Source organism: Acomys russatus, chromosome 17 (assembly GCF_903995435.1).
Source record: "Acomys russatus chromosome 17, mAcoRus1.1, whole genome shotgun sequence".
NCBI lineage: Eukaryota > Metazoa > Chordata > Mammalia > Rodentia > Muridae > Acomys > Acomys russatus.
Window position 1 is genome coordinate 51329427 of NC_067153.1, and position 26730 is coordinate 51356156.

At 47.3% G+C, this 26730-nt stretch overlaps 2 protein-coding genes and 1 pseudogene across 2 annotated transcripts in view; 2 read left to right on the forward strand and 1 right to left on the reverse strand.

Annotated features, from left to right (window-relative positions):
• Nucleotides 1-1463: 1463 nt before the first annotated feature.
• Mlc1 (modulator of VRAC current 1) lies at nucleotides 1464-21740 on the reverse strand. Its single transcript, XM_051160177.1, is given in 13 exon segments — nucleotides 1464-1612; nucleotides 2762-2923; nucleotides 6389-6511; nucleotides 7138-7194; nucleotides 10588-10704; nucleotides 11144-11215; nucleotides 11605-11706; nucleotides 15450-15551; nucleotides 17044-17097; nucleotides 19616-19705; nucleotides 20947-21163; nucleotides 21657-21700; nucleotides 21702-21740. Coding segments are annotated over 13 exon segments (1239 nt in total). The 5' UTR covers nucleotides 21726-21740; the 3' UTR covers nucleotides 1464-1537.
• On the forward strand, nucleotides 15729-15982 carry LOC127201773 (small nuclear ribonucleoprotein F-like; annotated as a pseudogene).
• A 3980-nt stretch (nucleotides 21741-25720) lies between the features above and the next one.
• Nucleotides 25721-26730, forward strand: part of Mov10l1 (Mov10 like RISC complex RNA helicase 1) — a 66530-nt gene continuing 65520 nt past the window's right edge. The window contains exons 1-2 of the mRNA XM_051159375.1: nucleotides 25721-25817; nucleotides 26368-26552. Of these exons, the coding sequence (XP_051015332.1) occupies nucleotides 25721-25817; nucleotides 26368-26552 (282 nt within the window). The remainder of the gene's footprint in view (nucleotides 25818-26367; nucleotides 26553-26730) is intronic.

Below are 26730 nucleotides of genomic sequence, written 5' to 3' on the forward strand. Positions count from 1 at the left end.
ACGTCCAGGGATTATACAAAGCAAAGAATAAATTAAAAGTGGCTTTCCACTCTAAGGTTCTATTTCTCACCCCCCAACCCTCTTCAGAAGCATTTAACAGGCTATGACCACATTTGCATGTTAGCATTTATTGCTCAAGCATATTAAACTATACCACACAAAAGCGTACAAGAGACAGTTTTTAGATCGCATTTATACCAGTCGCTTTTTAAGCTCTCTAAAATTAGAAAGTGCAAGCCAGCGGTAATCTTTCTGCTGCCTCGTTCTGGTCTTGAAAGTTCAAGTCTCTGGCCTTGCAGCAGATGCCTTGCCAGCCCAGTGTGCCCATGGCTCCCTCCCCATCCAAACAGCAAGCATGTGGCAGAACTGCAGCAGGCCCAGAGCCCAGAGGCCCTGCACCTAGGCAGGAATGGCCTCTCAGGGGGACTTATTTGAGGCCAGCCCAGCCCTCTGGAGCTGCAGAAGATGAAGACAGGACAGGAACGCCCCAACACTGGAGACGGAGCTGCTTTCCTTGCTACCTTCTACCTTCCAGGTGCCTGACTTGCATCCTCCTGTTTGACTGAAAGTAATGACTGCCCTTTTTGTTTTTTCAAGACAGGATCTCTCTGTGTAGCCTTGGCTGTCCTTGACTCACTTTGTAGACCAGGCTGGCCTTGAACTCACAGAGATCCACCTGCCTCTGCCTCCCTAGTGTGGGATTAAAGGCATGTGTGCGCCACCACACCTAGCTTTATGACCACACTTCTCATGACTACTGGCAGGGTCTCATGCATCTAGAAGTGGGAAACCTAGAAGCATTTTCACTATCCTCCTGGCCATGACAGTTCTTTGGGAGCACAAAAAACACACCTCTGTTCTTTCCACTAGCCTCCCTGGAAGGGGACCCATTGATACACCGTCTCAGTAAAGGAACACTGTCCTTCTGAGCACTGCGGCTCACCTCCCACAGGAGGAACAAAACCGCTGTGATGTACAGGTTCAGTGAAATCACCAGCCAGAAAGCAATTCCTAAAAGGACTCCCAGCTTCACCAAGTATCCAACTTACTATAGATTCCTTGGTGTTCCTGTCAGTTGGGAGATTCCTGCTGTCACCTAGGGTTTGGGGAGACGGGTACACAAACTTATCTCTTAGTCATGATTTTAATCAAAGCCAATGTGGTTCTCACAGCCAAATCATCCCTGCACTGTGGCAAGCATGCAGAGGCACGGAAGTGCCCTAAAGGCCAAAACACCAGATCCTGGTGAATGAGGATCCAGTCAGGAAGTGAACTGGGCTGAAAAACAAGGATTGCCCAGGCCATCAGGGTCACCTGAGAAGTTCAGAACTGATCCATCTGACAGGTGTAACCGTCAACATTTGCCTGCTTCAAAGTTAAACTGCTACAGGGAATAAAAAACCACCTTGCAGCCTGGGCTGCCCTCACAGGAAGAAGAGTATGTTAGAAAGCCGTAGCTGCATGATAGTTAGAGTCCATCTGGTTGAACATGCTGGGGGCCAGGCAGACACCAAGACTTGGTTTCTTTATCCTGTAGTCACTGGGCCATCTGCACCACCACAGCTCTCCAGGCTTTCTCTTTGTCAAACTCCTTGAGGGGGCTTCGGGCCACCTGTGACAAAAGACAAGGGCAGTGTGACCTCATCAGGGTCAGACCTGGAAGGAAGGCAGATTCAGCAGCATCCGTGGGACATCTCATGTGTCCTTATGGAAGCTTCTTCAGGTGTGAAGACAATGGAGTGGGGAGGACATTAGAAAAGGGACAAAGTGTCTTAGAAATCCCCACATCCCTTCCCACAGTGTCTGTAGGTGTGGAATGGGGCGGGCTTTAAGACGGGTGTGCAACTGGCAGCAGAGGAAGTGGATGACAGACAGACTCACACCTCCAGACACGAGGTAGGGGAATTGCTGGCTTACACACTTATTCTGAGTTCCTAACATGGACAGTTCCGGAATCATCTGGCTCTGTGGTCTGCTGGTCAGGACACAGACCTAGGTAGATTTCATGTAGCCCAGGACAGAGATAGGACCTGGACATTTCCTTGGGCACAGAACAACCAGGTCACTTCCTTGATGGCAATAGGCAAGTTTGTCCAGGAAGACAGTGCCGGGACAGATGGCTCAGAGTGAAGTTAACAGGCTCAGCCTCAGTTTTGGTGGTCTCAGAACTTAGGATGGGCAGGCAGGGAGAGTCCCATGCAGGTCACCATGAACTGGCCACTCCCATCCCACTGGCCACAGAATAGACATGTCTAGTCGCAAGGAGCCACACATGCCAGGCAAGGCCAGCCTTGCTACCTTCTGTGGAAGTCTTGGGAAGGCTTTCTCTGTGAAAGTGGAACTGAAAACTCTATGGCCATGGAATTTTTCATGAATGGGTTTGTACTCATTTAGTCCTTTAAAAAATAACCTAGTTCAAAGGTTTTTGTTGTTGTTTGTTTGTTTGTTTTTTGAGACAGAGTCTGTCTGTGTAGCCTCGGCTGGCTGTCCTGGACTCACTTTGTAGACCAGGTTAGCCTGGAACTCACAGCAATCCGCCTGCCTCTGCCCCCACCCCCCCCCCCCCCGGGGGCTGGAATTACAGGAGTGCGCCACCATGCCCAGCTTCAAAGGTTATTTTTTAAACTGCAAATAAAAAAAAAAAAAAAAACCCACAAAACATTACAACAAATATTGAAGGACATCAATGGAGGTGGTCAACTACCTCACAAGGACCCTCTGAGGACCCAGAATGGGGCATCCTGGGAAGGAGGCCACTCACCTCTCCTGCTGGGCGCTCCTGGGGGCAGGTCTGGGTGTCCCAGGATGTAGTCTGCAGACGGGCGCTGACCTTGAAGCCCACACACTGGATGGCTGTACCAGTGTTGAGTCCCCCCTGAAGCAACAGCAGCAGCAGCAGCAGCAGCAAGAGCACATCATAGGACTATGAGGAAAGACCAAGAATCCTGCCAATTCTCCCCTCGCCTCTGGCTTCCACAGAGCCAGAGCACCCCCTTGGCCAGAGAGCCCTAGAAATCCAAACCGGCTTTCTTGTTTCAGTCGTCTGAATGATAGCGTCCCAACTCAACCGATTCTGCTAGCTTGTGTGTAGCACGCAAGCATAAAAAGGACCCGGGCTGTGTTCCTTCCATCCCTTTGATCCAGCAAGCAGAGGGAGGATAAAGAGCACATGAGACTCCTGTGGCTCACACTGAGTGTGTAAAGGGAAGGAGAGACCAAAATTTTTAATTCTATACCTGCAGGAAACAGCCCTGAAACTGGTACAATTGGCCTTGAAGGGCCCTAGGCTGAAGAAAAGTCATGGGCCCAGACCTACCAGCAAAGTGACCTGCACACCAGATGCTGGTGAGGAAGAAGCCATAGGGAGAGCAAGAAGACAGGGCAAGAGTCCTTGTCCTGACAGCCCAGGGGCCAGAGGCAATAAAATGCACTTCACACATTAAGGAGTGTTTCAGAGATACCACAAAGCAACCAGGTAGGTGTCTTTTGGCATCAACCACAGGAACACAGAGCAACTAAATGTTAACACACAAAGGACATAGAGATGATTGGCAGGATGATGTAAGGCCATGATCCCAGCGCTCAGGAGGCCCAGACAGCAGGAGGATCTTAAGTTCAAGGCTAGCCTGGATTATATAACAAGACCCTGTCACAAAAATTAAACACACACACACACACATACACACACACACACACACACACACACACACACACACACACATATACAGTGTCAATGCCATGATATGGAGCCAGGAATGTAGATACGAAATTCAAGCATAACAGCAAAAGCTATGTGTGTCCCACAGAGAGGAACTTCTATACTTAGATGCCTTATCCGTCTGGAAGGGAAGGAGGAGGTGTACAGACTCTGCCATCAGCACAGGGCAGACCCAGTACATGGTGACAAGCTGGATCAGCCAGGGGGATGGATGTAAAGAAAGGGGCTGCAAGCAGGAGCATGGCCTGTGAGAAAGTGTGCCAAGGGACCGAGGGAAACGGGGATTTGTATATAGATGGGGCTTCAGCAACAATGAAGCGTCATGAGAAAGATCACATCTGCTCCGTGGTTTTGTCACTCTCTGGAAACCTTTCCGGTGAGAACTTAAGAATACAGCTACATCTCTCTCCCAGGTGTTCATCCTCATATTCACATGAGATGTGCACAAAGGCTGGTCAGCAGGAGCTATTCATAACAGTGGACGGCTGGAAATAGCCCGGTTCCTGTCACGAGGGACTTGCCGGGTCAGTGGGGTAACATGTGAACAGACAAATGAAAGTGCACAGAACAGTTCTGATCCCTCTGAGTGTTTGAAAAACACCAAGATAAATTATTGGGTTAAGAAATGACCCCCATCACAGAATAGACCAGAAGGCCCAGCCTTCTTTGTAGGGAAGAGAGAAACTTATAACAATGTGGTCCCTGCTGAGGAAGCAGGCTGCCAGTCCTTCTGCTCTGAGGGCACCTTTTGTAAGCTTTGTCTTTTGAACAATGTAAATGTATTATGCTCTAAAATATCACTAAAATGCAAAGTGAAGCAAACCCTAATGTTGACTACCTCCAGAATCTCTCCCAGGTGTTGGCCCTCAAATTCACATGCGATGGGCACAAAGGCTGGACTTTACCACTTAGCAAAATCGTACACAGAAAAGGGATTTTTGTCACAAAGCATATGAGGGCCACTCTTTAGTGGTATTAACATTAAACACACACACAGAAACTCAGTAGGTGGGCTATTGGTAGCAATGATGGTTTCTTGTGATTGTGGTCATTTTATATGTCTATTATAAGACAAAATTAAGTAGAGGGATATTAACTGTCATCAGAAACACCTTGTTTGGAGTAGGGGCAAAGAAACAAAAAAGCATCAAGTAAAAGAACTCAAGGCAGGGGGTGGGGGGTGGGGGAACACCCCTGAGAATGCTCAACTTGAATTGGAAACAATACAGATATCTGTAAGCATACAATTCTTTCCAGCTTCGTTCACCAAGCAGGCTTGTAAGTGACCTGACGCAGGAAGACCACACAGAGGCAGATTCTGAGCTCTGTGCCCTGCTCCTGTCTTGATCAGGTCATAAAAGAAGAGCCAAAGCTGTCTTTAGTGCCCACTGTCAGTAGAAAGACTGACATCGTCACAGGAGCACTCACTGGGCAGGTGGCCTCTGGACGCACCTGGGTCAAGGTCAGCATAGAAAGAAGAACGCCAACAATGCTCTAAAGATACTAGAGGCCTTGAGAGTCCTCGGTGGTGTCCAACCAAAACCAAAGCTGTGTGCCTTGCAATCTGCCGGCTCAGGAGTGGCAGAGCAATGTGAAACCTGGCCATTCCTATCAGCTCATAGGGGAGGTGCTGGGGACAAGACAGAGCTTGACACCACAATCTTACACCTCACCAGGGCCCTTAATGTTCCTCAGGAGCATTAGAAACAGACATATAGGTGGGGGCCACACTCCAGACAGCATCAGGGGATAAGGTTTCCCCAAACTGAAAAAAGACCAAAGTGCAAGACATCCTGATCTAAACCAGTCGTGAAGATCAATACGGGCTTAAACAATATCATGTGTCAGTGCTGGCCTTCTTAGACTTGACAATGGGATTTAGATATGCAGAGGACTGTTCTTATTTTAGGACCATCTAATTGTGGCCGGGTGAAGGGTTGGGTTATCAGAGTTTGACACTCATTCCAGTTGAATGTGGCAGCCATGCCACCATCACTCTTAAGGATGTTTGAGTGCAAGGGCAGTGCCTCACTGGAGCTAGCACTGCCTTTTCAATGTGCACATGAGGTTCTTCATAATAGACTTGTGAAGGAAAATCACTTATCCTGGAAACAAATGCTAAGCATCTACGTGGCATGTGCTTGAGTCCTGACTTATGCTGAGAGGCCCCAGAGGAGTCCAACTTGGTGACATCCTATGTAAACTGATCCGGAGTCAGAACACTTCCAATCCTCAGATCTACCGGTGAACTTAATGCAAGACTGACCGACACCCCAGTGGGTCTTCTGGTAACGTGATGTCTGAACTTGAGATGCCCATGGGTGGCCAGAAGATAGAGGAAAGCCACAGTCATGATGAAAGAAGTGGGGGCCTATTACAGGGCTGAGCTAAGACAGGCAGATAAAAGCAAGGAAAACCAAAGCAATGAACAGAAATGAGAACACACAGTGTGGACAGAACCAACACGGAGAAAGCCAATCAGATCCCACCTCACTCCCACACAACCCAGCCCGCCCAGAGGAAACTGGCCCAAACCTTTTTGTTCAGGTGGGTGCCCATTTGTTCTGGCCGGTGCCAGAAATACAGTGGATGCCCCCAGCCATCTCCTCAGGCCCCTATCAGCGAGTGGCTTCGTTTCCAAGGAGTTGCAAAAATACAACAGATACATACTTTGATGGCTGGTGGGTAATCTTTAAAAATCTCCACGATTCTCATCACGCTGAAGGACAAATATCCAGATGCAGTGAAGAGCAGTGGGGATGTAAGGCTGCTGATGGCGATGAGCACCTCCACCTGGCAGGGAAGCAGATGAGGCTGGGTAGCAGGTGTGGCCAGCATTTACCTACCTGTGAGTTTGTGAGGCAGGATCGCTATGTGGCTTCAGGTAGCCCCTGCTCATTCACTCAGTGCTAGGTATTACCTGTGAGTTTTTGACTGTCATATGCAACTCTCTAATCTGATGTGGGGTGTGGGGGTGGGTGGGGGGGGACCAGCTCTTGTGTGCTGCTTGCTTCTCCCATTCTTCTCAGATCTGTTCTTCTAACCTCCCCCAGGTGTCCAGGCCATTCAAGCCAGTACAGACACTCATTTGCAGAACCGGTGGGCCCAAAGGCTGACAGGGACCAGGTAACCAGCCCCACAGGAGGTGGGATGAGACTAAAGGACTGGTCTCTCCACGTCTCTTGCTTACAGGGATTTCTGGCTTCCAAAGCTAAAGTGCTCACTTCTTGCTTTCATAGGCAGGGTAGCTGGGCCACTGGGTCCCCAGGAAAGCTATGGATCTTCTCCTGGGAAATGGTGCCTGCCCTGGCCTTTCCCACTGACCCCCTCCTCCCTCACTGGCCTCTCCTTCTTAGCCTCTATTAAGCCACACCCAAAGTGTAACCCATGACACAATGGAAGGACTAGGCCTCACCTACCAGACACTTGCTGGGACATTCTGCTGTCACATGGCTGGCAATGGCACTTGGAAAACACTGGGAAAAGAAGAGAAAAACTGAGAGGCGGGTGTTCAAGAAACCAAATCTTGTACTCCTGCCCCGATGATTTTGCCCTTCTATGGAGTAGAAGGAAAGCCAGGGCTGTACAAGTGGCCTAGGCACAGGACAGCCTTCTTACAGGCTTGGTAGCTGCTTGATCCTTGATTATTTGTTTAAACATTTAAGTCTCCTGTAGAAAGGCTACAAGAGTGGCAGAGTGACACTCCAAGCCTCCAAGTCCTCTTGGAATGACCTTGCTGCCATCTGTCATGTCTGTGATTCATGCTATCTGCCTATAGCCCGGTCACTTGACTATGCGTTACATACTGGGGCAGCACACACAGTGCAACGCAGAGGACCTATCTGCAGCAGCGCTTAGTTGTCCCCAAAGTAGTATGAAGAGAAATTTCTGCTTTATGGTCTAAGAGGCAAACTGGAGTTTCCTTGTGCCTCCTCGCTAATTTCTGTTCACAGAGATGTCCCTGGACCTCCAGCATCTTCATGGACGTTCCTGAGAAGTGAACCCTGAGCTGCTTGGGTTAGGCTGGTACCTCTGTGGGATGAGAGAGGAAGGTCTGCTAATTTTGGGATGAGGATGCTCCAGGGTTCCTCAGGCTACCAAAATGTCTGTTCGCAACTTCACAAGAGTGGGCAAACAGTGACAGTGGCGATGACAAAGAGCTTAATGAGGGCGAGCCCTTTGGTCATCTTTCTGGGCCATTGCCCCAGGGGTTCCAAGGACCCTAAACAACCTGAGGCGCTCCTGACCTGTCTCTCATCTGGAAAGTTCTTTTCCATATGAGCAAATATGAAGGAAATGCCTGTGTCCCAGGATAGCTGCACTGGCCCAAGGATACCTGGTCCTAGATAACACCAAGAAGGGGTCTGCATTTGTCAAGGGCCCTAGTGAAGGGGGAGCTGGGACTGACAAGGGAGACTGTGGTGGCTGCCCTAGGATGGAGGGGGACACTGGGGCTAGCTGCAGATGTGGATTTATATGAGCAAGTCCTGAAGCATCCTGAACCGTCAAGGCAGGAGTCTCTTCCGAAACTGATATTTCCAAAAGCGCTCTCTGGCTGCAGCAGAAGCAAGTGCAGACATGAGATCAGTGGACATCAAGCAACCAGTTAGGAAGCAACTGGAGTAGCCCCAACAAACCAGCAAGCTGAGATAAGGCCCATGTGTCTATAGCCCGTGTGGACCCCAAGGATAGACTTCAGCCCCAGCCCCATCTCCAGACCCATGTCTGGCTCTTAGGAGTTTACAGGGTTGGTCTTTCTGAGCATCCTTTGGCCAGTACTCAGGTTAGTGGCACTGGGTCACTACCACTCGAGGAATTCACCCTCTCTTTAAATCCTAGGCCCACTTCCTTAAGTCTCCATACTCATTTCCAAGCTGTTTATGCCCTCGGAGAGTGACATCATGTTGTGTAGAGGTATGGCCGGCCAGGAGACAGGGTCAACACTGGATAGGACCCGGGGTATCTTGCCAGGAAGGAGAAGGGGGCATTTTTAGCAGACAGGTCCTGGAGGAAGATATAGGAAGGGTTATGTTCATTGGATTAACTCAGGAAATAGGGGTGGGAATGAAAGCAAGTGTCTTTTGTTTATTTTTGGTCTTAGTCCCCAAGAAGTTCAGCATGTAACTCCATAGCCAAGTTTGCACTGCAGACCACAGAGATGAGACCATTCTTTATTATTATTATTATTATTTTTCTCTCTGAGGCCATCAGATTCAGGTCACACCCTGAACCTGTAAGAGATTTCTATTTCTGTAGTGACCCATTTCTGTCTCTTTCAGAGGAATAGCTGTGTGTTTTGCACTTGTCTCCGGGCTCACTTAGAGGGAACAAATCCCCCAGGAATGAAGCTCACTAAGGTGATCACAGGTGCCCGGGGCCCTGGCAGGGAGCTGAACTGCAGCCTTGGTGGGTGTTTGTCTTCTTGTGGATAAACAGAAAGATTAAGAAGATGTATTGGTTAGTGGTGGGGTGTGTGTGTGTGTGTGTGTGTGTGTGTGTGTGTGTGTGTGTGTGTGTGTGTGTGTGTTTCTCAGCTTGACACAAGCTTAGGTCTTCTAAGAGGAAACTTCAATTGAGAAGTGTTGGCATGTAGACAAGTCTAAGAGGTATTTTCTTTTTCTTTTTTTTTAAAGATTTATTTATTATTTATACAGTATTCTGCCCACACGTGTGCCTGCCCACCACAAGAAGACACCAGATCTCATTACAGGTGGTTGTAAGCCACCATGTGGTTGCTGGGAATTGAACTCGGGACCTTCGGAAGAGCAGACGGTGCTCTTAACCTCTGAGCCATCTCTCCAGCCCCAGGAGGTATTTTCTTGATGAATAATTGATGTAGGAGGGCCCTGGGCGTCATGATGCTATACTGGTGGTTCGGCATTGTATAAAGCAGGCCGAGAAAGCCATGGGATATAAGTCAGTAAGCGGGACTCCTCCATGACCTCTGCATCAGTTCCTGCCTCCAGGTTCTTACTTGAAGTTCCTGCCCTGAATTCCTTCACTGATGGACTGTGACATGAAAGTGTAAGCCAAATAAACCTTTTCTTCCCCGAGCTGCTTTTAGTTATATTGTTTCAACACAGCAACTGAAAGCAAACTAGATCAGAAGGCAAGCAGCCCAGCCAAGCTTCAGCACCCACTTCTGGCTCAGAGGCCTATGGGTGAGGTAGGTGGAGGACACTCATGGTGTCCTGTCCTCTAAGATGGCAGGAGTATAATCTAAACGTCTGTCTAGCGAGACAAGCCGTATGGGACAAAGCAGGGCCAATGGCAGGTCACTAGAGGCATGGTGCAAAGTGACCACGTTGGCTCACATTTGGAAACACACACCACAGTGGATACTGGTTTCAGAGTAGAAGTGAGATGTGTAGAAATCATAATGGGGAGGAGTTGCTCTAGACTGACTGTCCCGAGGAGTGTCAGGAGCCCCAGGCCAGCCTTGGCTGCACCTGAACCCAGCACACTGTTAAGACACTGAGCAATACTATAGCACATGGGTAAACTTGGAATGCTTTAAAATGGCAAAAGGATCATGTCTAAATGAGTGACCAGATGTCACACATTTCCCACATGTTAGGTCTGTTCTAAATGTTTGTCATAGTGGTGTTTAGTGTAAAATAATTGGATTTCTTAGAAAGGTGTGAAAGGAATATACTAGCAGTTAAGATAAAACTTAATAGAAATACATTTAATCCTTGTTCCCAGATTCTTTCGGACTGGGGGCTCTCCTGTGTGCATTCCTGTGTAAATGTTACCCACATTGTGCTAAAAAGAAATTGTAAGGTGTAAGGAGGGACTCTCAAAACTGTGGCTGCAACTGTGTCTAGCTAGCTATGCATGGACAAGCTGACCATCCAGGAAGTACTCACAGCCACTAGAATCCAAAAGAATGTCACTGAGAGATGCGGGCCTGACACTGCTTCGTCTACATTTAGAGCGATTACCCCACCAAGGACAGCAGAGACACCAGCAATTACTTCTACCACCTATGGGGAGAAATGACACAGTCACCTTGCTAGGCCACCACACCGGTTGGTCTGCTCCCACAGTGAGAGAAAAGACCCCCTTGAAATCTCAGAACACAGAGTATAAATACAGCCCTCCCCAAGGCAGGCCATGGGCTCAGTAGGTGCCTTTCTTTGGTCTGTTTAGGTTGACCATGGAGAAATCACTGGACAAGGCCAAGGAGGTGGATGGCGGTGGGAGCCCCCCCCAGACCCACAGTGAGACTCCTTGGCAGAACTGAGTCCAAGCCAGATGCCCTATGGAGCAGCAGAACCAGCCCAATACAGTGATGCAGGAGCCTGTGGTGGGATCCAGTACATGGGAGGCTGGGTTAGGAGCGCTGATGGCTCAGTGCAGGCCTAGGCTATACAGGCAGACCCTGTGTCAAAACAAAACCAGAGAAAGAAGAAGGATCCTTACGGAGTAGGATTTCAGAACGCGGGTGGGAAAAGTCACTTCATCCAGAATGTTAGCGCCATCCGAGATGGAACCCTAGAAGAAAGGAAATCCCTGTGGAGCCATAGGATGCTGGGCATGGGTGCTGGTTGCCATGGGTAGGAGTTATACATCTAAAAGCCTTAATGTCACAGCCTTTCAGTCTGGAGGAACGACTCAAGTGCAAACATTTCCCCCTGCATGTGCACACGGCTAGCCACTGCAATTTGAGCTTAGCAACATTTTTTTTTTTTAGCAGACCTTGTCTTCCAATGACACTCGTGGAGATAGGACAGGAAGAGGAAGACACTAGGGAGGCGGTGGTGCTGTGCCATCGCCTCCCTAGGATTGGCCAGCAGCCCCTCAACCCATACCAGCACCCTGTCCCCACTCATGGCCTCCAGCAAACGGACCCATGGAGACGGGGGTAGTTGTGGGACACACACCTTCTTCTTCTTGCAGGGCTCCTCACTGGACCGTGCTGAGATGATCACTGTGGCTGCCATGAGGAGCTCCAAGAGAAGAAGCAGGATGAGGTTGAAGTTAATCTGCAAAGGAAGCATGCCTCAGCCACACTGGTCCTTTTCCCAGCAAGTTACCATCTCTCTTCAGCTGGCCAACCAGACTCTGCTCGCCTTGGCATAGGCCTGAGTAAGCTATGGGCAACATACTACCTCTCTTTTTTGTTTGGTCTTGTTTTTAGTCCCCCCGCCCCCGCCCGTCTCTCTCCCTCTCTCTGTGAACATTGTTAAACTTTTTGATATTTAAATTTATTCACTGGGAATGGGGACATCAGTCATAGCATACACGTGGAGGTCAGAGGGCAACATGCAGGAGTCTGTTATTTTCTTCCACCTCTGGGTCCTCAGGTTGTCAGTCTTGGCAGCAAGCACCATCTGCTAATCCATACCACTGGCCCCAGGTTCATGGTTTTGTTGTTTTGTGTTGTGTTTTTTGTTTGTTTGTTTGTTTTGTTTTTTGAGACAGGTTTTCTCTGTGTAGCTTTGGTTGTCCTGGACTCACTTTGTAGCCCAGGCTGGCCTTGAACTCACAGAGATCCACCTGCTTCTGACTCCCGAGTGCTGGGATTAAAGGCGTGCGCCACCACCACCTGGCTCCAGGTTCTTGTTTTTTAAACTACTCTTACCGAATGGCTTATTTAAGGACAAACCATGGGCCACTGGGCCAAGAAGCCGACGTTCCCTATAGAAGTCTCATCTGGGTGGGAAATCCCACACACGACTGAGTAACTAGAACTTCATGATTGTGGAGAACCGGAATGAGGCACATAAAGAGCCCAAATCATCTGGGTCAGTCCTTAGTCCCCAAACAGTCATTTGCTGTCAATAGCTCTCCTCTGGCCTAACATCTCCGTGACTCCTAGGGAAATCATTTGCAATGTGTACTTAAACGACTTCTAGTTTCCAACACCATAGAGCTAAATATGTTATAATGTCTGCAAGGTATAAGAAAGTGACTTGCCTACTCCTCCATCGCTGGCCTGCCTACCTGATGTCCACCCCACTGTATCTGATAAGTGCATCGACTTAGGACTTTTCTTTATTCTGGTTCCTAATACCTCTTTTCTACTGCAGAGCACGTCATTCAAGGAAACCTGAGCTTGTGTTCCTGGGCCTTTGGTCATTCTTTTATCTTGCTCAAGATAAACTACTATTTATTTAAATTTTACAAATGACTATTTATTTAAATAAACTGTTTAAATTTAATGTTTAAGGAGCAAAACCACGTCTTATATGAATCTTTTGAGCTGTGTTTCCTTCCCCGGCACACAGAAATAATTAACAGAAATGTTTACAGCCACACGGTGAACCCTGGCAAATGTCAAAGGATCAGTGCCATAAGACTATGTACTCATGTCATAACAATGATTTCAGAAATCAATAACACATGGGTGATATTTTAAAATAAATCCTTGCGCCTGCTTCATTGGCATCCTGACAATACACTGTAGAGGAATGTTAATTCAGAACGTGGCTGTTCTGGCAAGAGATCACATCCAAAGATCTTCTAGGTCTGTGTGATCCGGCTGGAATACAAACATGCCTTTAATCCAAGAGTCAGAGTTCTGATACAGAGCAAGTATCAGGAAAAGAAAAGCTTAGAAAGCCACTGCTCTAGAGGGACAGAACTGATGAAGTGTGAATGGGCCGGGAGACCATATGATTTATCTATGCTTTATTTGAGTGGCATAGCTGTGGTCAGAATAGTCCAACAGTGGATGTCTCCTGACAGAGAGGCCAAGGATTCAGTCTGTGATACTGGATGTCTCAGCAGTCCCAATCTTGTGCTAGAATCCTAGAGAGCTGCTGGCCTTTAGTCTATGTTGGAATCTCCAAAAAGTAGGCTCCAATATAAGCAAAGGAATGTCTTAGAGACAGGACAGATGAACTTGCCAGTACAAGTGAGGGCAAACAAAGAACAAAGGCTGTCTTCTTCCATGTCCTTTATGTGGGCTGCCACCAGAAGGTGTGGCCCAGATTTAGAGTAGGCCTTCCCACCTCAAATGATTCAATCTAGAAAAACTCCTCAGCTGTGCCCAGTTTGCTTGGGTTTTAGTTGATTCCAGATGAAGTGAAGTATACAACCAAGATTAGCCATCACAGAAGGAGGATGCTGACAGATCTGAGAGCGACTAATAACATCATTTAGCCAATTGGCTCTTTACAGCTTGGATTCCCGTTGTCTTCCTTGTTACCTAAGGCATGGCCTATCATAGTAATTGATTTAAAAAATTGCTTTTTCTCAATACCCCTTGAGAAACAAGATAAAGAAAGATTTGCTTTCTCTATGCCCACATTTAACCATGAAAAACCAACCAAGAGATACCAGTGGAAAGTCGTGCCACAAGGAATGTTGAATAGTCCTACTTTGAGTTAGTATTTTATACACTAGTCATTAGAAATAATCCATAAGCAATTTCTTCAATCCATAACTTACTGTTATATGGATGATATTTGATGGCTGATTCTAATAGAGATATCTTAGAAAATATGTTTGAGAAAGTAAAGAAGGAATTTATAAAGTTGTTCTCAAAGTAACTGGATGTCTGCCTACTTAAATTATTCTCTATTTCCTTCTCCTTTGCTCTGCATAGACATCAGTCTAAGGAGGATTTCTATACAAAGGAATCCCCAGTTTATCCCTCTATTGTAAACTGTGAATGCAGCATCTTGGTATTATGTCATCTTTTGACTATTAAGGGGAAAAAAATCAATTTTTAAAGAAGATGTGTTGGACCTTTTTCCTCTGTTTAAAAAAAAAAGAAAGATCCCCTCTTAAAAAAAAAAAAAACAACGAACAAACAAAAAAAGGATCCAGTTTGCTGTTCCATTCTATACAGTACGATTGCATTTTGTGGTCCATGAGTTCATTGATCTACTCAAACAGTGTCCCTGAAGGATGATGAGAGAGGCAATTTCAGCTATGACTATATTTATGCTTCCAGCTTTAAACAATCAAAACATAAATTAAAAAAAAATCCAAAGTATGTGAAATTAGACACTAAATCACAAAGGTCTATGACATCTGAAAAGTGGGGAATAAGTATGGTGGTCCTTACAATTGAGTCAGAAAACAGCGTGAGCAACACCCGGGCTTTTTAATTCATGGGAGCATCCTGATAGAGTTTATTTTTTGTAGCCAGCAACTTATTACGTGCACACAATGATCCCAGTGCCCAGTCAGCAGTGTCTCTTCTGCTCACAGCAGCCTGGGTGTCCCTTGAATTTTTGTTCTCACAAGACTAGATGGGATATCCTTATTTCTGATGAGAATTTTTTTTATTCATTAAGCATCACAATTTAAGTAATTCCCACCCCCCTTTTCTCAATAGCACATAAAATAACAGAATGCCTTACATCAACAGTATCATAGATTTGACAAACTACAGTAGTAAGTTGCTATTGTGGTGTGTGTGTGTGTGTGTGTGTGTGTGTGTGTGTGTGTTTTAACATGTGTGGTAAATGGCTAAAATCCAGAACATTGCATATGCTAGAAGCACATGCTCTGTCACTGAGCTGCATCCCAAGCCTGTCACTGTTGGAAAAATAGACACTAAAATTCATCTATCAGTAGATTTTCTGAATAAACTCAGAATTCAGCAAAGATGGTTCTTTCCTTCAGAAGCATGGGCAAAAAATCCTCAACATTCGTCAACCAGAGCAATGCATTTTCTGTGATTAACCAGGGCTTAGCCCTGCTCAGTGGGAAGACATGACTCAGGTGAAAACAGAAAATCCATTGTAACCTACAGCCCCTTCCAGTGACTCACGTTTATTGCTGATGGGTTCAGGATCAGTTTACATCCAAACCAGATTAAACACGTAGTGGTAACGGCAAATGTGGAAACAAACAGTATCTGAAAGTTGGGAATCTGAAAAACAAAGCAGAGGGCATTTTCCTCTTTTAAAAACACTAAAGAGAGTGTTAGCTGTTCTAGTTAGTGGCAGCTGCTCCAGTCACGAGGGCCGGGCAGTGGCTGGGTCGGTGGCTAGTGGGGTGCAGTGCTCAGGGGTGTTCGCGATGAGTTTACCCCTCAGCCCCAAGCCTTTTACTCCTCAGCCCCAAGCCTTTTCTCAGTGGACTGACAGGAAAGCCAGTGATGGTAAAACTTAAGTGGGGAATGGAGTCTAAGGCTTCCTGGTCTCTGTGGACGGCTACATGAACATACAGCTCGCAAATACAGAAGAATACATAGATGGGGCGTTGTCTGGACATCTGGGCAAAGTTCTGATAAGGTGTAATAATGTCCTTTATATCAGAGGCTTTGAAGAGGAGGAGGAAGATGGAGAAATGAGAGAATAGCATCTTTGGGGGGATTATATATATGTATTTCTATACAATAAAGATTTTTTTCAAAAAACAAAACAACAACAACAAAAACCTAAAGAAGGAGCCGGAGAGATGGCTGTGGTGACGAGCACTGACCCATCTTCCAGAGCCCCGCGTTCTTATTGTTTTTAAATTAACTGTATTATCAGTATGGCCTAATAATGTTTATTATCAGGCCGATAATTATTATTACTTTAGTATAACCAGCCAGCAATTAATCAAGACACAGACACTTGTTATATTTTAAAATAGCCTTAGTTAACCTGAGGCAGGGCAGACATTAATCCTCTAAACTATTTCCCATATTCCTGCCCCAATCCTATGTCATTTGTTTTTACTAATTTTTATCAGGCTACTTCCCATCCATAATCTGAAATTCTTGTTAATGTTTTTAATCTGGGCTGAATTTCCCATCCACACCATCCATGTGCTTCTCCTCCATCTAACCCATGGCGGCCTTCTCCTCCTCTGGTCTTTCTCCTGGTCTTTTTCTTTCTCTTCCCAGGATTCCTCTCTCTCCTTCTTGGGACCCTTAGCCCAAGGTGTGGCTAACACCTCCATCTCTTCTGCCCTGCCCAGGTGGGATGGCTTTTTATTAATCAAAAGGTGGGTCACAGAGACAACAAACAGTAATTAACATCAGACCATCCCTCCCCCAACAGGTTCAATTCCCAGCATCCACTGTGGCAGCTCACAGGGAATCCGACACCCTCACACAGACTTACAGGCAGTCAAAACACCAATGCACATAAAATATAAATAGGGGCTGGAGAGATGGCTCCATGGTTAAGAGCACTGCCTGCTCTTCCAAAGGACCCAGCTTCAATTCCCAGCACCCACATGGCAGCTCACAACTGTCTGTAACTCCAAGATCTGACACCCTCACACCAACGCACATAAATTAAAATTAAATAAAATGTTTAAAATAAATAAATAAATTTAAAATATGTTAAAATAAGTACAACATCTGCTTTCCACAGCTCAGTACTGTGGGGTCTGCAAGTCTGCAGAGGTTGCTCTAGAGGCTAACTTACCGCACTGACATTTCTCCTTCCAACCGCGAAGCTCACAATTGCTGAGGGGATGCACTGAAAAGAAACCAGAGCCTGGGTGACTGTACATCGTAGGCCAGGTGTAGCTCAGTGTTAGAGTTCTTGCCTACCAAGCTGAAGACCTCCAGCTCAGAACAAAACAATCATGCGTTACAAAGTCTAAGCCTCTGCTATAATCAGAGTCATACTGGCAAACCATCATTGTCAGGGCTGGAGATATGGCTCAGAGGTTAAGGGCACTGATTGCTCCTCCAGAGGTCCTGAGTTCAATTCCCCACACATGGTGGCTCATAACCATCTATAATGTGATCTGATGCCCCCTTATGGCCTGCAGGTGTACATGCAGACAGAGCACTGTATACATAACAATAAACAAATCTTTGGCCAGGCACACACCTTTAATCCCAGCCCTCTGGAGGCAGAGGCAGGTGGATCACTGTGAGTTTGAGGCCAGCCTGGTCTACAAAGCGACTCCAGGACAGCCAAGGCTACACAGAGAAACACTGTCTCAAAAATCCAAAAACAAAAACAAAAAACCACCACTGCCTAGCTACCTATACAGGGAGCTCCCTCAACCCTGAACATCCCTTGATCCTTCAAAGTCACTTGATTTAAGAGCAGTGTTTGAGAAGAAGGGGCTCACCAGTCCCTGGTCCCCAGCTGAGAAGCGATTGACAGCTGATGACTTGGGGAGAGGAAAAGTCAGCCTTCTTTTATAGTGTGGCCCCTGGTAGGTTGACTCAGGCCAAATTGGACTCGGTGGATTATTAAACAGAAAAAGAAATGAAGTTATGAGGGGGAGTAGGGAGGTCAGATATAGATCTGGGAGGATTGAGGAAGCAGTGGACGGAGTATATGGTCCAAATACATTGGATGTATGAAATTCTCAATTTACAAAAACGATATATTTTTAAAGCTTAAAAAAAAACAGCATTTAGTTGTATGCGAGCAGAAGTCATAATATAACTTAATATTGTTGAAGAATTACCCAGAAATAAAAAGTATCTGTGTGGCCAAAACAGAAGAGTCCCCTTATACTTAAGAGGGTCCACTATCTCAGTGGTTGTCACCGAGGCCATATCTGACTCTGCTGAGGCTCCAAAGCCAGACAATGAAGGCCCAAGAAAGGAGGGTAGTGAGGGCATCTGGGGAGCTGGAGCTGGGTCATCCTGGGCCTGGGAAGCCATGTGGTGTCAATCCTGTGGGCAACAGGACCACAGTTCCCTAGAAGAACAGCAGATGGGACCAAAAAAGATTGGGGGCTCATGGGGCAAAGGCCAGTGGGAGTGTCTATATAGGACATATAGTGGGTGGTATGGTAGGCAGGAGAAACCTGGGTTGAGGCCTGAGGTAGGGCTTGGGACCTACGCAGGTACCCCAAAGGCCAAGCATTAGCATCTGGGAAGATAGCTGCCAGGGGTGGAACAAGGCAGATGTGAGTGTCCCCTACCTTTGGGACTGAGTGATCATTGCTACTCTGGAACAATCCGGGTCAGAATCATTGTGATCCTGCTCCCGTGATGAGGACACAGTAGACACATTCAGAGAGGAAGTGGTATGGAGGGGTGGCTCACATTCTCTCAAAGAGTGTTACTCTAAAAGAACAGAGAGATCCATGGTAGCATGTACACACGGCTGGGGTATTGGAGCTAAAAGAAACGGGGTGTTCTTTGTCTTTTCTTCTTTTTAAAAAAGATTTGCTGATCATATGTTATGTGTGTGAGTGTTTTGCCTGAGTGTGTATTTGTATATACCACACGTGTGTGCAGTGCTCACAGAGGTCAGCAAAGACCATTGGATCCCCTGGAACTGCAATTACAGATGGTCGTGAGCCATCATGGATGCTGGGAACTGAGCCCTGGAGTCTGCAAGAAGAGAAAGTGCTCTTCACTGCTGAGTCATCTCTCCAGCCTTCTGTGTCCCTTTGCCTTTTAAGACAACTCAGGCCACTGATGGGAGTGGTATCCTGTGGGAGGGGGAGGGGATCTTGGCATGGGGTTAGGGAAGAAAAGGCCTGTGCTGGACAGTCAGTCACCAGCTGGATAGGGAAAGGCATAGGGTGTGAACCTGAGGGTTCAGGACCTCAAAGGACCCGTACAGTGGTCCCAAGAGGCCCCCGTAGTCAGCTACTGCATGCTGACTCAGAGTATAGTGTGCTTTGTGCTTAAGCGGCCCAGTCAATGGGAGACAGGAGCCGCAGAGCTTAGGGTTGTTAATGGCCATCTCTTCCTCCCTCCTGTGAGGACAGTAGTCTTGGCAATGGATGAGATTCTAGAACCATGATATCAAGATTGGAGAGGAACAGGGGTGCAGTCGCCTGACTACAAAGGGCAGAGTCCTTAATGGCACCCAAGACAGTTAGATCACAAAGGCATCACAACACACCAGGCTCAAGAGTGCTGTTTCCCACACATGGAGTGAGATCTGATAAGTTTCAAAACTATTGACAGGAGTCATACAAGTAGCTAATAGAAGCCTTTAAAGCCCAGATCACGGGACCTCGAACCCGCAGTGGGAGAATTAGGGTGCCCATGGGGCTGAGGAACACACTTACAGAGCCTGCTGCACAGCGCAAATAATCCATCTCAGAAGGGAACACGTTCCCTAAGTAGAGCGAAAACCCAGAGGTCACAAGAAGGCAGCTCTGCAAAAGAGCGACAAAGATTCGGGTTATAACTGGCCTGTCTCATGATATGACACTTAAGAAGAGGAGCCTTTGACTGCCACCTAACGTTTCCCACATTAACCAGTCTCCTGGTTATTTATTTTGCCTGTGTGAGGATCCTGTATGACTGCCACTCCTCTTGGCAGGGCCAACACAAGCCAAGGCATGGACCTCCCCTTTCCCACCTCTGGTGCCAGAATAAAAACTGCCACATTTTTCTGGGGGGCGAGGAGAGAGAAGGAGAGAGGGGAGTAATATCAGAGGATTCAGGACCCTGCCCCAGGCTCAGGCTCAGAGCCTATAAAACAAGGGCCTGCCCTCCTGCCACTGCAGAAAGCGATTCAAAACAGAATCTGAAAAATTCCATTTAGAGATGTGGAAAGGGAGAGGTCGCTGTCTGTCTGACTGATCTCAGACTATGGCTGCACAAAACCCCGTGCCTGTCATAGAGAAATGCATGCAGCATGGTCCTCAGCTACTGTGCATACTCAAGGCCAAATATCACTTTAAACATCTTGGCTATTTGCAAGACTGCGTACAAGTGTCCTGGGGCTCCATAAGGCACTGCCCACACCCTGGGCTAGCATGGATCTGCTCTCAAGCTACACCCCACTTAGCCTTTTCCATGGTTCCCCCATAGTCCTATGGCTTCTGTAGCCCTTCCTGCTCCATGGTCCTGATCCCAGCCTTGGCCACGACTCTTGTCATTCATTCCACAGAGCCGTCCTGAAGCGTGGGATGGCCTCTTGGCTTCTTCACACGGCACTCCTGTGCAGGAGTACAAGGTCATGCAGCTACAGGTAACCTGTGGTCTCAGGGTAAGTACAGTTTAGGGGCATAGGGCCCCGTGGCAGATATTGACAGGACACATGCAAAAGAAATACTGCCAGCTGGTGGTGGTCTACTCTGTTAATCTCATCACTCGGGAAGCAGAGGCAGGTAGATCTCTGAGTTCTAGGCCAGCCTGGTCTACAGAGGAAGTTCCAGGATAGCCAGGGCTACATAGAGAAACCCTGTTAAAAAAAAAAAAAGGAAGAGAAGAAAAGAAAAGAAAAAGAAGAAGAAAGAAATATTCCAGCACCAACATGGGAGCTGTTCCTGCCAGACCCAGCTGGGACAGAGTGATTTCCAGTCTATGGGGCCTTGCACTCTGTAGGGTATAACCAGCACTGAAGGGACATGGTGTTTGTTGTGCCCTGAAATGGTGTTGAGTTACTTACCCCCATCAACACAGAGAACACCCATGTCTTGTAGCTGAAGCACGGGGGCAACCTCTTGGATAGCTGCAGGTCCTTGGGCTTTGAGTCAGGAGTGTAGCTGCCTGTGTCCTGCCGTCCTGCATCCTGCCGACCCCGCTCCAGTGTGGGCATGCGGTCATAGCCCAGCTCCTCCCTGAACTGCCCCTCCCGTGTCATGGCGCTGGAAACAGGCATGCTACTGAGGGTGACATACAGCCAAGCTGAGACGGACTTAGACCACCCTTCCCTCCCATCAGTGACATCACCGTGGACTTTGACAACTGAAAACCCTCCAACTGCAACAAGTCGCTTTCAAGAAATTGCTTTAGAATTTTTTTCCTTTTGAGACGAAGTGTCACTTATGTGGCCCAGGCTAGCCTTAAAACTTCTGCATGGGTAAACACTACGGTGTCTGGTTTAAGCAAAACCACTTTCTTAAACAAAGAAAGATGCTCATACTCTGGAGCCACGAACTTAACAAGGAATAAGCACTTAGTTCTCAAAGTAAATAAAACTACCCAAACCCCAGCTTTTAGGCTCTATCGGAGCCTTCAGATATAGTGCGTTTCAACTTCCGCCACCAACTTTATGAGTGCCAAAGAGACGGGGACCCCACCTACTCAACACAGTGTTACCAAACACGAGATTACAAAAGACACACCTACTTTGCAGCTTAACGTCTTCTTGCTCACCTCCGCTGTTGTCCGGCTGCTGGGAGAGCTGGCCTCTGGGTGACTGGACTTCCAGCAAGAACTATTCATAAAGTGGGACAAAAGCTCAGCCAAACTACACTTTGAGCCAGGGGCAGGCACACAGCTTTCTGAATTTCAATGAGGAGACTAGGGGAGTGGATCCTAGAAATGTTTGTCTTGGTTGCATAACTATTGGCTTGGAGCTTTCCCAATACAAGAAGGGAAGGAAGAGCCCATGGTCCCACTCTCTGCATACTAGCCAGGTGGGGGTCTTGGAAGGAGAAGTCATGCTGAGAACAGAGTCCAGCCCTGGATGTGGAGCCTGAGCAACCTTGGGCCTAGAATGGAAAACTACCCCAAGGTCTACATCTTTTAAAGCAGTCTCTCTTTGTCTCTCATTATCACGCGATGGAAATCTCCGTCATCAAGCCACATAAACCTTTATGTTCTCGATTTGGCAAGGCTGGCCTCCTGAACTGCTGGGAATTCCACCACGGGTTCCCATGGCAGCCCCCAAGGTTTGGCAAGAACGGTCCCAACTGAACCCTTTATTTCTGCTCACTCGGCAGAGACAAGGGACATAAATGTGCTTCATTTGCCTGGAGACATTGGCGCCCTGGCAATTATAGCAATGATTTCTTTGTGCACATTGCAAAATGGCTCAGCCCAGAGCGCACTTGGACAAAACAGCCCCATTTGAACAGCAGAAACCACGTGCAGCCTGGGCTCAGCCACTGGTTTCTAATCAGGGATGTTCAGTTATCATCTAGGCTCTTCAATCAAGCAAAAAGGATTAGGAACAATTTACCCAGGGCTGGAGAGACTGGGTGCTCTTGCAGAGGATCTTGGGTTCAATTCCCTAGGTGCTGTTTACAATCCCAGCACCTAGCTCACAACTGTCTATAACTCTAGTTCCAGAGGATCTAACACCTTCCGGCCTCTGTGGGTACAAGGCAACACATGCTACACACGCGCGCAGGCATAGCACCCATGCACATAAAATAAAAATACATTAAAAATGGAGCTTCTTTAAAATGAGTTGAGGACCCCCCTGCCCCCTGCAATTTACTGAGAACTAAAGGGAGCAGTAGAATTCATGGGAATTAGCCCAACTGGATTAAACTCTTCTGTGTTTTCTTTATGTCTTTTTTGTTTGTCTGTGTTTTTTTTAAGTGTTTCATTTTGGTAAAAAAAATTTTTTTTTTGAGACAGGGTTTCTCTGTGTAGCCCTAGCTGTCTTGGAACTTGCTCTGTAGACCAAGCTGGCCTCAAACTCAAAGATCTGTCTGACTCTGCCTACCACATGCTAGGATCAAAGGTGTGGGCCACCACTGCCTGGACATGTGTTTTTCTTTCAGGGAAAATGGTGAACAAGCTTCATCACTTTTGTGACTTTCAAAAGTGTTTTCTACTAAGAAAGGCAAACAAGCTGCTTTGAATCAGAGACGGAGAGCAGCCTGTGAGCTCTCTCACTCTCAACCCACAGTGACTTGGACGTGTGTCTTCATTGCTACTGCAGTACTCACTTCTAGAACAAGTCCTGTTTTTCAGTAGAATCTTTTTGTGTTTTGTTTTGTTTTTTGAGACAGGGTCTCTCTGTGTTAGCCTTGGCTGCCCTGTTTTTTTTTTTTTTTAAAGGTTTATTTATTATGTATGCATACAGTAGAATCTTTAAACACCTACCATTCCCTCCCTCCGTCCACTAAATATTTACAGGCCATGGTTCTTTTGTGTCCCATGGTGTCACACAGCAACACATCTGACTTTCTCTGTGTGAGGATGGATAAGGCAGTGGATGGAACTAAAGGCACAGAAGGCAGGCAGAAAATCCAGAGGCCTGGCAGGTGTCAAGGGCCTGGAGCATGGCTGAAGGCAGGTGAGCTGAGGATTGGGGGGTGGGGAGGGGAAGTAGAATGCAGAGGCCATTCTGAGGCAGACTTGGGCAAGGAGACATCTGGTGCTGGGGGATGGGGAGAAGGTGTGACCTCTGACCTCAAATGGTGAGAAGGGGTCAAACTCCAGATATATATATATAGAAGAGCCAACCCATCCTATCTGCTGCCGGTACTGTGGGCTATTTAGATGGTCAGGCAGGAAGGTCTTGGAGCAAACATCACATGTTTTCTTGTAGATATGAAGTCACAGTGGGCATCTGCTTGGGAGGGTAGAGGACGCTGACTAGGGCAGCAGCTCAGGTTGGCAGCCGCCACAGACAGTTGTGATTCCTGTCACGTGCCGTGGTGGGAAGCCTGACTGGGGCACGCAGACCTCATCTCTGAAGATGACTCCAATCCTATAAATCCTCAGGTTTTTTTTTTTTTTTTTTTTTACTTTCCTGTGTATTCTGAGAGACACACCCAAGAAGGCTTTATGATGGGCCCTAAATGTTTAAGGAAGAAGGGTGTAAGAGTTCAAGAAGAATGTAACTGAGCTGTTGTACCAAACCAAACCAACCAACCAAACAAAAAACACCCTAATTTAGAACTAAATCAGATCCTTAGCAAACACAACCAAATACATCCAGTGACGAAGATTCAGGAGACTGGGCTGGAGAGATGGCTCAGAGGTTAAGAGCACTGGCTGCTCTTCCCCAGGTCATGAGTTCGATTCCCAGCAACCACATGGTGGCTCACAACCATCTATAATGTGATCTGATACCCTCTTCTGGCCTGCAGGTGTACACGCAGGCAGAACTCTGTATACATAATAATAAATAAATAAATCTTAAAAAAAAAAGATTCAGGAGACTAGTGTTGTGGAGAAACTCTTGATAAGGTTGCACTTTGTTTTGCTTTTGAGACAAGATCTCACTACATAGCCCTGGATGGCCTAGAACTGACTGCGTAGACCATACTGGGCTGAAATTCCCAGAGATCGGCCTGTCTCTTCCTCCCAAGTACTGGAATTACAGGAGTCATTCACCAGGGCCTTACAAGTTTTAAAAACAAAACTCATCCACATTTCACTAAGACCAATTAAATTACATCAGTAGCAGAAACTCTCTAGTCATATACTGACAAGATGCCTGCTGGGGGCCGGGGGGTAGGGGACGACAGCAAAATAAAAACTTTTGTGTGGGTCAAGAAAAACCACAGGACAAAAATGAAAGTGCAATTCAATTTTTGTAGGATGCAACTTAACCAAAATTTAAAGAAAAAATCTGTAGTTCAAATGTTTACTTACAACCGAGCGGTGGTGCTGCACACCTTTAATCCCAGCACTTAGGAGGCAGAGGCAGGTGGATCGCTGTGAGTTCGAGGCCAGCCTGGTCTACAAAGTGAGTCCAGGACAGCCAAGGCTACACAGAGAAACCCAGTCTCGAAAAACCAAAACCAACCAACCAAACAACAACAAACAAAATGTTTACTTACAACAAAATCAAGAAATAAACAAAACAAACTCCACAGTCTTAGGACACAGCTCTGTTGAAGGAATACTTGCTAAGCATGTCAGGCTGTGGACCCCTAGCAAACATAAAACAGTGTGGTAGCACAGGCCTGTAACCTCTGGACTTGGGAGATCAAAGCAGGTGGATCCTTGGCTACATTACGAGTTCTTAGCCAGCCTAGGTATATAATGCGCTTTCTCTCCCCCCTTTTCCCCTCCAAAAAAGTGAAACTCAGGAAAACTGGAATAGGGGACATCCTTGACCTGATGAAAGAGTTTCTATAAAACCACTCTTAAGATCATGCTCGGTGGTGAAATTCTTTGTCTTTTTACTTAAGTGCACTGAATTGAACAGATAAGCTTGCCCCAGCTTCATGCCGCGCCCATCAGGCATGAAGCCCCGCCCTCTCACCTGGACACTGCGCATGTCAGGCCTCTTGTTACCTCCACGTGGAACTTCGGGCTCCCTCACGTGCAAACCGCCAACTTCTCATTGCTAACGGTCTAGCCTCATGGCATATGCAAGGATCCTATTGGCTGAGTTCTAAAGGCAGGCGCAGGCGCAGACACAGCAATCCCTATTGGCTGCGTTCCATAAGCGCATGCGTAGTGAACGGTGGGGGGGGGGGGCTTTGGCGTGGAAGGCCGGGAGCAGTGGTAGAAGCCGAGTGGATGCCATGCTGCGCCTTGCAGCCAAGCTGGTGTCCTTCTTCTGGAGGAGGGAGGACATCCCTGAGGAGGAAGTCGGGCAACCAGGGAGGGAGCTGTCGGAAGGTAAGAGCACAGGAAGCCCTCTGGCGGGCCTGTGAAGTGGGCCGGGGCTGTGACCCCCCACCCCCCACAAAGTCACGCTAGGGTACATGACTCAGACCCCTCACAACCAAGGATTCTGTTTCAAAATCATCCTTCCAAGCGTTAAGTCAGTGGCAACTTCTCTAGTTCTCAAATCCCGCCAGTTAAATTCTGCCCCCAGCCCCCCACCCTCACCCCCGCCCCCGCCCCCGGAAATGCCCACACTCTGCCCTTCTCCTGTAGAGTTTAATTGTAGTGGGATTTGCTTTTTTTTTTTTTTTTTTAAAGAGTGTGTATGTGTGTGTGTGAGGGGGGGGGGGGATGTGAATGCCACATGTGGGTGTGGGGTACCTTCAGAGGCCAGAAGAAGGTGTCAGGAGCTACATCCATACAGATAGTTGTGACTGACCCCCACCCCTCCCCATGGGTGCTGAGAACTGAACTTGTGTCCTCTGGGGGTCACTGAGCCGGTCCCTCTGGCCCTGGGGTTATCTTTTGTTATTAATATGACCCCTTTGCTCGCTTGCCTCAGGTGACACCAGGTTGAAGACGGTGCAGGGTGTGGTGACAAGGTATTGCAGTGATTACGGCATGATAGATGATCTGATCTACTTCTCCAACGACGTGGTGACCAGCAAAGTGCTTCTGAATGTTGGCCAGGAGGTCATTGCTGTTGTCGAAGAAAACAAAGTGTCAAAAGGACTGAAAGCAATCAGGGTAAGTCTTGGTTTACAGGGAGTAGTCACCTGTCACCATGAGCTAATCTCTCAGTCGTTGGCCTGGCCAAAGATGACAAGATGAGGTATGCCCGTGAGGGGAGCTTTCATTCATTACAGTGGTTTCTGTTTTAAAGAAAACAAATGATGATGATTTGTATTTCAGAAAGCAACGTTTT